This window comes from Nelumbo nucifera, chromosome 5 (assembly GCF_055504915.1).
Source record: "Nelumbo nucifera cultivar China Antique chromosome 5, China Antique-T2T, whole genome shotgun sequence".
Lineage (NCBI taxonomy): Eukaryota > Viridiplantae > Streptophyta > Magnoliopsida > Proteales > Nelumbonaceae > Nelumbo > Nelumbo nucifera.
Window position 1 is genome coordinate 10,720,614 of NC_142653.1, and position 12,007 is coordinate 10,732,620.

Genomic DNA, 12,007 nt, shown 5'->3' on the forward strand with positions numbered 1-12,007 from the left:
CTTGGGTTGGAGTTTGTACAGCAGTCAAACCGGTCCGCCCACTTGTCGGATCAATGTCGCGGTTCACTTACAACAACATTCGGGAAGAAAGAAGAAGATGATGATGCATTTCGTTCGGACATTTGCTTACCTTTCAAGCTTCCTTCCAAGGAGGGAAATGATGATAAGAGTCAAGAGGACTCACTCAATTCAAGTGAAGCTTTACGCCTTTACACCGATGATATGGAATCATCGTTTCACGCTTCCCATTTGCTTCAAGTCAAAGCCTTTTCCCATCCAAATCGGTCGATGTATCAGATGGTTCACGATCGTCCAGATCCTTAGCAAGGAATTGATTTATCGGGACCCACAGCCACCCAGCCACACCTCACAAGACGACTGAAAGTTTGACCGTTGGACGGTGCAAAATTTCTAGGTGATGGAAGTCGACGCCTCGAAGTCGGCTCAAAACTCCTTTCGAGATTCCCCTTTTAAAAAATATATATTAAAAAAAATCAAAAGCAAGAGCTACAGTGATCCAAACCACATCTTCTTTATTAGAATAGAAATAGATAAATAATAAAAATAAAAATCTTGAATCCACAGTTCCACACAGAGAGACGGAGAGAGAGGACGGCGGAGCTGAGGTCCTGAGGAGAACTACAGAACTACAGAGTACAGATGATTGTAATCTGTTACGACTGACGAGAGGTACTCTTCCCGCATGTATTCCTCATGTTTTATGCTCTTTTCCCTTTTTCCCTTTTTCTTAAACTTTTTTTTTTCAAAATTCTGCTTAAATTTTTAAGATTTATTTTGTGAAATTCAGATAACGGTATAAGCTACTCAATTCGACTTCACTATCGTGTTTCTGGTGAATCGGGGTAAGCTCATCTATTTGTTCTTTTCCTTTTCAACCATGTTATCTGTTTGAAGTTTAATCATCTATGTTGAATTGAGCTACTGCTTCCCTTTGACTTCGCTGAAACTTGCAATTCCTATTTCTTCTCTGTCGCTGGAATTCATGTTTGTCCTCTGATGGTGAGGAATTCGATGTTTCGAATTCAAAATTGTATGCGCGTGAACGTTTTTGGCGTTGAATTAGTTTCTTCGGGCATGTAATTGGCAGGATACACAGAAGATTGATTGTTGAAATAAATCAGAAGAGAATTATTGCCTGTTCTGATATTCGCATGGTTGGATTTGATGAAATTGATTGAACCGAAAGCATCCGTAATTCTGATTACGTAGTTTAAATTTTGATCAATACAAAAATTTAAATTTCCCTATGTAGTTAGGTTAACAGGGCTTTTAAGTATCTGAACTTGCAGATTGTGCAATATGTTTTTGATTTTTCATGTCCATAAAACGTACTTTTGGTGAAACGAATTGTTACACCAAATTGCGAGCATTTTTTATATTTACTTCTCATTCAATTCACCAGAGAAAATCTCTTAAAAAGTAAATTCTTTATGACGGATATACTTTTGACAGAGCTTGGAAAAACTACCTGTTTGTGAAGGAAGGTGTTAGAGTTCCTATACATTCTTGGGAGTCCCTTGATTCACAAACGAGTGTGTCCTGCAGAGAATAAACTTTGAAGAGCTCACGTATAACATCAATAGAATAAAGGAAATATATATTTACAACTTCTTATTCTTCATCAATGTGTTTCCTTCTTTTTCTCCCTTTATGCTCCCATGCAAATGTTAAGGACTGTTTGAATTTTGACAACAGCTGAAGTTGCTGAACTAAGTGATTTATTGCTTTGTGAATAAGTTATTGAGGAGGTAGTGAACTCCTTAATGACCAGAGCTGAAGTTGGGTTGATTACTAAATCCTAAGATATTATATTACTTAATTATTTTTATCCACTAAATACAAAACAATAAATCATTCAGTTCAGCCACTTCATCCATATAATTTTTATCATATGGAGTCTCAACATCACTATAAATTAGAGAATCATATGATGCATCTAAGATCTCACTGGATATGCTGGAAAAACTTTATTTTTTTATTATATTTTGGAAAGATCAGCAAGAATCTTTATTTCTTTATTCGTTGAGACTTACTAAAGCACCTTACCCTGAGGATAGCTTCTCTACTCTGATCTCCTAGAGGAAAGAGGGAGATAGGTAAACTTCATTCTATTAAACATCCCATGTATTATTTATGGCTGATTTGGGCTACACAACCAAATAGGGCTGTCAATGGGTCAGGTAGACCCGTCAGAGGGAGATAGGTAAACTTCATTCTATTAAACATCCCATGTATTATTTGTGGCTGATTTGGGCTACACAACCAAATAGGGCTGTCAATGGGTCAGGTAGACCCGTCAGAACTGAATCAACAGACTATTATATAGGGTCTGTCTCTGTATTATGTATCCTGATTAGAATTTGGAAAGGTTCTGGGTTTTGATATTACATCCTGAATGTCATGCAATGCATGGGGTTTAATAGAAATTTGGTAAGAGGTTTTGAAAAAGATTTTATGTGCATGCCAACTTGGGAAGATTTTTAGAAAAAAGTTATTAAATATCATTTAACAATTATCTTATAGTGTTTAAGTAATTAAGGCTATGTTTGGTTCTGTGGGCGTTTATTGGAGAAACTCTGCCACATCAGCGCCACTTAGACATTGGTGTTTATTGTGCATGAAACCACTGTTTGGTTTCAATGTTTATCAAATAAACATTAAAACACAGAAATGCTTGGATTTATGTGCATGAGCTGTTGGGGGAAACTTCAAATTCTGGTTTCTCCCAATGGCCCAATGTTTATTGAAATGCAATGCTGACTTGGTGCATTGTAAGCTGAGGTGGAAAATAAAGAATTTATCTGAGAAACAACAAAAAACGTGAAGTGACATTTTTCAATAAAGCATTTAACTGAGAAACACCCCATCTATAAATGCCCATGGAACCAAACACATACTAAAGATATGAGAAGTGAAATTAATTATTATATATAACTAATATTTATATTAAAATATATAACAAGCCAAGAAAAAAAATCCTTCCTCATAGATAGCCCTCCTTTAGTGTTTCCATTATAGTGGTATCCATTGTTACTATATAGCCAAAATAAAGATAAGAAGTGCAAAATATGAGCGAGAAGAATCTCAAACCTAAACAACCCAACCAGATCCAACCAAGTCCATCCTAATTTGTGCTGGGTTTAATTTAGTTGGGGTTTCAGTTAGCAAAATTGGGCTCAGATTGGCTCTTAACCTCACCCAATCTATTATACAACCATACTAAAAGATAAAATGTGCAAAACATGATCAGAAGACTCTCAAACCTGAACAGTCTTACCCAAGCCCATCCCAAGTTGTGTTAGTTTAACTTAGGTGGGTTTTAGTTGGCAAACTTGGGCTTTGACCACAGTTTAGGTTGGGGCTGGAGGTTCATGTCTAGGATTGGCCCTTAACTCAACCCGACCTATCTAAATTATATTCCTACTTTGCTAGAGAGAGTTACGAAGGATCTACTGATCTAGACTCTAGAGATATTTGAGAGGAGAGAATGGGGAGGGGAGAGGTTATAAACATTGACTATTGGGTCAGCTCTACCTAACCCAATAGTCAATGGGTCAGGTCTACCTGATAGAACCAAATTGACTGGACCAAATATGTTGGTTCTGGTTCTGGTTCTGGGGTTTGTATCCACTGTCGGGTCAGAACCGATTCTTACTGTTCTGACCTGACTGATCAAGACCAAAACCAGACCTGAAACAGGAAACATTGACATCTCTAGTTATGATGGGTTTTATAAGAGAGAACTAAGACTTGAATTCATTGTAATTTTTCATATTTTTAATTAAAAAAATAAATTACATTTGTGAGAAAGGAGAGGAGAAAGATGTCCATGTAAGAATTGAGGTGAGAGGCTCTCTGTGTATATATTAGCATATTACAAAGATACCCCAATCTAATACCTATCTTTATGTTCACGTCTCAATTTAACAAATGGGTAATTCTTTTGTAAGTTTACTGGTAAAAAGTATAGCTGTCAACTATAATCAGGTTTGTTAGGACCTAATAGTCCCAATTAATGATTGGGTTGGTTCTGGGTTTGTTATTACAGACACTATAGGTTCTGGTTTGGGACTGGTTTTGCACATTTATTTGTTGCTCTGGGACTGGATCTACCCTGAGCCTGACCCAACTGGACCCATTGACAGCAGTAGCAGCAAAATAGAGCTGTCAATGGTTCAGGTAGACTAGACCCGACAAAACCAAACCAACCAGACCCATTTTTATAGGGTCCAGGTCTGTGTTATATGTCCTGATTATAACTGGGATGTTCCGAACTGGTTAAGACCCAGACCAACTATATATGATCATATATAGTTGCATATGTGTATATTTACTTGGTGTAATGGCAAAATTTCGGGCTGGCAAGCATGAGAATGTGGGTTTGAGTCTGAGGACGGCCACTTAGTGTGAAAAAAATAAATACCAAAAGTTAGGACCATAACCAGTCTACCCCTCCCAAGACCTCAGATAGCTGGGACCAACATTGGGTGATTGCCTTTTTACATATATTAGCACATTACAAAGATACCCCAGTCTAATATCTATCTTTCTTGTAGTATACTTGTAATATTATAATATTATCATATCCACATTTCTCAATAACAAATGAGTAGTTTATTGTTAAGTAAAGGGTAAAAAGCATGGCTGTCAATTGTAATTGGGTCTTATAGGGTCAGACCCAATAATTCCAATTAATGATTGAGTTGGTTTTGGTTTGTTATTAAAGACCCAATAGGGTCTGGTTTGGGACTAGTCCTGCACATTTACTTATTGGTTCAGAACTGGTTCTACCCTGACCAAGATCAGACCCAGTCTATCAACAGCACTAGCAGCCAACTCAGAATTGGTTCAATCGGGCTCTATGTCTGGGTTTCTTTGGCCTGAGGCTTTATTTTTATGCTCCTGAGTTCACCATTGGAGCTTGGAGACAGGCACAGATGCTGTCATATCTATTTCAACAGATTTTGTTTTTGGTGGTTGGATGGATTTTAGCAGACATTGAATATTTCTGCAAAGGCTCCTTTTAGTCTTTCTTGTTAGTTAGTAAAAATGGGCTCCAGGAGGAAGTTTTCTGTCTTTTCTGCCTAAGTCTAGGCTAAAGAAACCATCAGTGGCTAGGCGTATCATAGGACAAGAATGCATATAGGATTACGTGTTCATCTTATTATCTATTGATAATGTCACGTTCTGTTATGGTATATTTAAAATATGAAAACAAAGCTTCTCTATTTTTTCATTCATAGTCATATAATATCATACCAATTGATGTACAAGGAATTTCTTACTTTGGATATATTATGTCCGACAAAATACCTTTTTGAACTAGTTAATGATTGAAAAAATATTTTATTTATTAAATATATAGGACTAAGCAATGGTTTAAACCCAACCCAGGGGCAGAACCAATTTCCATCTAGGTGGATGGGTCACTAGTTCAACCATCCAGTTGAACATCTGATGTCAAGACAATAAAAAGATTCAAAGAAAAAAGCAATATATAAAATTTGGTAATCCAATGAATGATTCAGACAAGTCAGTGGTTCAGTCTGGGCCAATGGATATTTTCCAAGTCAATTGTTTTTTTTTTTTTTTTTGTAATATGGCATGTTAGAGGTTGACTGGGTTGTTGGTCTAACCAGTGGATCAACTAAATGAACAAAATTTGGAATTCAATCTATATAATCTAAAAAAAAGTAATATGAAGAATTATTTAGAAATAGATATTTAAGGTGATTGGAATTGTTCAGGCATTAACTGAGTAAAAACTAACAAATGGAATTAAATTAAATACTCAATCCAACTTAGCCATAATCCCAATTAATGGAAACAAACGACGACTGAGCCATGGCTCAGTTAGTACGTTAGCTGGTTTGTACCAGTGGAGATGTGGATTCGAGTCCCGCTACCATCGACTTTGAAGGAGATTTATGTGTGATGCTGTGTTATTCTCAAAAAGAAAAAAGAATTGAGGCCCCTATGGCCTATGGGGGACCCAGCCATTTGTATAAATACCAAAAGAAATTAATGGAAACAAATAAAATGGTTTGTTAAATATATCTGAAAGCATGTGTCCCATGTAATGATGGATGTGCTTATTTACTATTACAAGTATGTAATAATCCCATTATTCTTATAGTCTCCAGATCTCTCTTTCTACTTTCAGATCACTAAATCAATAATTAGCAGCTTAGTATGTTATTTCTCTCCATCCCCTTTCAAGCATGCTTTGAAAGGGATTCATTCCTTACTGTTACTGCCATGTGCATTCCTTTTTCACCTTGTTTGCCTGGCCATACCTGCTCTATTTTGTTTGGAATATTTCCACCCTTAAACTTTTGTTCATACTTGGTGCTGATTGTTTCTTCATTCCAATTGACAAAACCAGTAAGGTTGTCATTGGAACATGGAGGATTTCAGGGGCAGAAATGGAATCAAAATCCATTACATAGGAAGCGCTTATAACATATCTCCTAAATTGTTCGACGCTCCCACTATCTATCATAGAGTGAAATGAACCTAGTTATTTTGTTCATTTTGCTTACTGGAAGAGCTTATAAGAGGGATTTTTCATGTAACTAACATAAGAACTAGAATAAATAAAAATGCTGACCCATTTTCCTTTTATCATGTAAGTTTGATGCCCGACTATATATTTGCTGTCCCATTTTATTTTGGTTTTTATTTTCTGATTGTGCAGTTACTATGGGTCTTCACCAAGGTTCAGCACTTAGCCTTTATCTATTTGCACTGTCATAGATAAATTGACTAAACATTTTCATGGGGAAGTTCCATGGTGCATGTTGTTTGTGGATGACATTGTTTTAATTGATGAAACCAATGAAAGATTAAATGCAAAATTAAGCTTATGGATAAATGCCTTAGAAACAAGAGGTTAGGACTAAAATAAAGTATATGACATGTAAATTTAGTAATAATAGGAGTGTAAATCAATGTGACCATTTCCAGTACTTTGGTTCAATAATTTATAGCAAGGAAGAGATTGAGGAGGATGTCACCTAAAGAATTAAAGCATGACGGGCAAAATGGATTAGTGCATCTGGACTTCTGTGTCATAGGTGAATACCACTTAGATTAAAAGGAAAATTCTATAAAATATTTGTAAGGCCAGCTATGTTGTATGGAGTGGAGTGTTGGGCAGTCAAGAAACAACATGTCCAGAAAATGAATGTGGCAGAAATGCAGATGCTAAGATGGGTGAATGGAAAAACTAGAAATGATTAGGATTAGGAACGAAGTTATCCATGGGAACCTAGGAATAGCTCCAATAGAGAGTAGACTAAGATGGTTTGGGCACGTGCATAGAAGATCAACAACTTCACCAGCTAGAAGAAGTGGTTTGTTACACATTGAAGTGGTTAGAAGAGCTTGGGGTAGACTAAAAAGGATATGGGTAGAGGTAGTAAGAAATGATTTAAGCACTAATAATTTAAGAATGGATATGGCTTTAAATAGAATGGATTGGCGAAACAGGATTAATGTAGAATGGATGACTATGATGATTTTCTGATTTTATGATTGTGAAATTCTTTAAAGAAATCAACTAGAAGTGTTTAATTACCTTTCCTTGTTAGTTTCTTTAAAGAAACTAATGTAATGCCCTATAATTACTGTTTGAATTCCAGGTATCCACTTGAGACTCTGAGAACTTGCTTGGAATGGAGGAAACAGAAAATGCTGAGAAAAAGTCTTGTCCTGAATCCTCTTTACCTGCTTCATCATCTAGCCAAGAAAATGGTCCTGTTGATTCTGAAGTGGCAACTACAACAATTGCTAATGAAAAAGTAGCAATTGGCCAAAAAAATGGTGTTACAGAAGATCCTAAAGTTGTAGTTGTACAAGATGCTTCTGATGGTCCAGCATCAGACCAGGATGGACTTCATACAATAGAGAGCCTAGAAAGTTTACAGCCTAAAGGTGAAGAAATGCTACCAGAGTCCTCAGAAGCTAATCTATTACCTTATTCATCCGATGTCTCAGAAGCACATCCAACTGATACAACAAAGCATCCTGATAATGTTTCCTCTGATAGCATTGATGCTGTTCAAGTTAATGCTGCACCAACACCATCTAATGGCTCCGTTGAAATAAGGAGCTCTGAAAATGATGATCATGTTCAGCAACTAGAAGAGCCTGTTCTATCCCAAATAGAGGATACAAGTGTTGCCCATAAAACACCAGAGTCCACTGATGTTTCTCAACATGTAAAACAGGTTGATGTATATAGAGGCCTTGTTGATACTGCAGCACCATTTGAGTCTGTTAAAGAAGCTGTTTCTAAATTTGGAGGAATTGTTGATTGGAAAGCCCATAGAATACAGACTTTGGAGGTATGAGGTTTCTCTATGTTTGTTTTTGTTGTTAACTTATTGTCGCATTTTCTTGCATGTAACAAAAAACAAGCTAATTAGGTTATTTGTGAATTATCTTTTTTGCTTTTCCATTTTATTAGAGAGAGAGAGAAATAAACCATCATATTGTTCAGCTCCATACAAAAACAAGTATACTAATTTTACTTCCTCTGTGGCCCTGATTATATCATGCTTGTTTTTGAGCTACAACTCCAAGTTTTTCCCCATTTCGTTGAGCTAAAATGAGGAGTTTGATTTCCTGTCCATTTGTCTGCAAATCATTGCGTCAAACTTTGATGTGTTTCACTTCTTATTTGAAACAGAACAAGGAATTTGATTTCCTTTGTGCTTCCTGAACATTTCCCAGTTTTGAATATGAAGAAATTTAAGTTTCTTTTTTGCGATCACAGAGGCGCAGGCTTGTAGAAAAAGAACTCGAGAAGGCAAAAGAAGAGATTCCTGAGTATAAGAAACAGGCAGATGCTGCTGAAGAAGCAAAGACTCAAGTACTGAAGGAGCTGGACAGTACCAAGAGACTCGTAGAGGAATTGAAGCTGAACCTGGAGAGAGCACAAACTGAAGAAGAGCAGGCAAAACAGGACTCTGAGCTTGCCAAGCTCAGGGTGGTAGAGATGGAACAAGGGATTGCAAATGAGGCAAGTGTTGCAGCAAAGGCACAGCTTGAGGTGGCAAAAGCCAGGTATGTAGACGCAATCAATGAGCTGAAATCTGTGAAATATGAATTGGAAGCACTAAAGAGGGAGTATGCGTCATTAGTTTCTGAAAAAGATATAGCTGTAAAGAAAGCAGAGGAAGCTGTTTCTGCATCCAAGGAAGTTGAGAAGACAGTGGAAGATCTGACTCTAGAACTGCTTGCGACAAAGGAATCTTTGGAATCTGCCCATGCTGCACATTTAGAAGCAGAGGAGCACAGAATTGGAGCAGCTTTGGTCAGAGAGCAAGATGCTCTTACTTGGGAGAAGGAACTGAAGCAGGCAGAAGATGAGCTACAGGCTCTGAATCAGCAACTTCTGTCTGCAAATAATCTCAAACCAAAACTAGATACAGCATCAACCTTGCTGCTGAATTTAAAAGCTGAATTAGCAGCTTACATGGAATCTAAGTTGAACCAGGAAGACATTGAGGAAGAGGGGAAGCCAAAAAAAGAGCAAGAAGATCCAAATAGGAAAACCCATATAGATTCACAATTGGCAATTGCTTCAACCAAGAAGGAACTTGAAGATGTGAGGCTTTGTATCGAGAAAGCGACAGCAGAAGTAAATTGTTTGAGGGTTGCTGCCATGTCACTTAAGTTGGAGCTTGAACAAGAAAAATCAGCACTTACCTCTATTCGACAGCAAGAAGGAATGGCATCTGTGACAGTTGCATCTCTTGAAGCTGAGCTGAATAGAACTAGGTCAGAAGTAGCCATAGTCCAGATGAGGGAAAAGGAAACCAGAGAGAAAATGGTTGAGTTGCCCAAGCAGCTACAGCAAGCAGCTCAAGAAGCAGATCAAGCCAAAGCACTTGCTCAATTAGCTCATGAAGAACTGAGAAAAGCAATGGAAGAAGCAGAGCAAGCCAAGGCTGGTGCAAGTACCATGGAGAGCAGAATTCGTGCAACTCAAAAAGAGATAGAGGCTGCCAAGGCATCAGAAAAGTTAGCACTGGCAGCAGTGAAAGCATTGCAGGAAAGTGAAACAGCTCATAGTACTCTGGACGAGGATGGTACTACTGGAGTGACACTTTCTTTGGAGGAATACTATGAACTTAGTAAGCGTGCCCATGAGGCTGAGGAGCAGGCCGACATGAAGGTGGCAGCTGCCATCTCTCAAATAGAGGTGGCTAAGCAATCTGAACTGAGAAACTTGGAAAAATTGGACATAACGAATAGGGAGATAGCTGCAGCAAAGGATGCTTTAGATGTTGCAAAGGAGAAGGCCGAAAAGGCAAGGCAAGGGAAGCTGGGCATAGAACAAGAGTTGAGAAACTGGAGAGCTGAGCATGAACAGCGGCGAAAAGCTGGTGATACTGTTCAAGGAGTCATAAACCCCTCTAGAAGCCCAAGGAGGAGCTTTGAGGTTAAGAAAGAAGCAAAGAGCTTTAACAGGGAACCAGATGCCACAATTCCTGTACATGTCCAAAGTCCCAAAGTGGTTACATCCAGAAACACCATGGAATATAATGCTTCTCCAGAGGTGAAGTTAGTAAAGAAGAAGAAGAAATCACTATTACCGCGTATTGTCACATTTTTGTCTAAGAAGGGACAGGTATCAAAGGCCATGTAACTTACATCATTGTCGGCACACATTTTTTTTCCTCATTGTTGTGTTTCTACTTGTTGGGGGGTTTTGAGCCAAGAAAGGCACCCAAATTGCTGGGATTCATCAACGCAGTTTGTACTGTATAGGCCAGTAAGAACTCCATGTATGATAAGTTCCATCTCTTCAGATTTCTGCTCCTTGTGGATTTCAGATTTGGTGGCTGTTAAGTAAAGTAATAAGTTTGTTCGGGCTTTTGTGGGGAGTAGGATTGATTGGGTTGAAGGGTAATAATTTGTGTTGAATTTTATAGGATTGCAATCTGGAAGAAACTCATATTTATGTATCATGTTTGAGCTTGTGAGAGTTGTGATTTAATGATGTTTATACAGTACTTCTACCTCAATCCTCAGTGAGAAACCAATGTCGTACAAATTCTCCAGTTGAAAATTTCTAATCAATCCTATTTTCCTTCATAGGAAAGAATGAGAGAGTTCTTTATTCACTTTATGAATGAATCCACCATGACCCTTATCTTTTAAGTTTTAAATAGATATCTGAAACTAGGTTTTTGAGATTGTTATTGGAGTTAGACTACCTGGCACCCTCGTTTTTTTTTTTTTTTTGATCAATAAACCTGGCACCCTCATGGTTAACATCTCTTTGTAAGATAAAGTTCTTTTTGTTTCTCCCTTCCGCCACCCTTTCTCTTCCATAAAATGCAGATGTTACTATAATGGCCTTAAGTGAATCACTGAAAAATTACAGATTATAATCTGTTTATAAAAAGTAACATGAATATAAATATTTGTACAATTTTGGGGGGGGGGGGGAGTGCTACTTATTTTCGTAAGTTAAAACACTTGGTAAGCAAGCAATCAATTGCATAGACAGATGGTCCCTCAGAAATATGACAGTCAGGGGGCGTTTTTTGGATTTTGAGAGGGGGAAGTTGGTTCCTATTGACCAATAACTCTATGTTCTTTTTCTAGATTTATGTAGAGATTAGAGAAAGTTTATTTTTTAAGGTATCACTTATGCGGGTAAGTGATATTCATCTCTTAGGTGGGTAAATAACTTTTTCGCCTAGAGAGAAAATTGCTAATACTTGAATGAAATAGAAATGTCCCTTTAATAATAGATTTTTATGGCTAAAATGATTATTACATTATTTATCTGAGAAATAAAAGAACATGGGTAAAATGCACTTGCCTAGTTAAGTATTTTCCAGAAAAATTTACCCAGATAATTATATTTACCCGGATAAATAACTTACTGAAAAACAAACGGGGCCTGATCAAAGGAAAGATAAATTATTTTCCCGTTGCACTTTATGAGTGTTCTCCACTGTTGGAC

At 37.3% G+C, this 12,007-nt stretch overlaps 1 protein-coding gene across 1 annotated transcript; it reads left to right on the forward strand.

The window, feature by feature from the left end:
* The first annotated feature begins 492 nt into the window (after positions 1–492).
* LOC104606516 (protein WEAK CHLOROPLAST MOVEMENT UNDER BLUE LIGHT 1-like) lies at positions 493–11,042 on the forward strand. The gene is made up of 4 exons (XM_010271767.3): positions 493–690; positions 809–863; positions 7,665–8,369; positions 8,801–11,042. The coding sequence occupies exons 3-4, from the start codon at positions 7,698–7,700 to the stop codon at positions 10,676–10,678; spliced, it is 2,550 nt and encodes an 849-aa protein (XP_010270069.1). The 5' UTR covers positions 493–690; positions 809–863; positions 7,665–7,697; the 3' UTR covers positions 10,679–11,042.
* Positions 11,043–12,007: the final 965 nt, after the last annotated feature.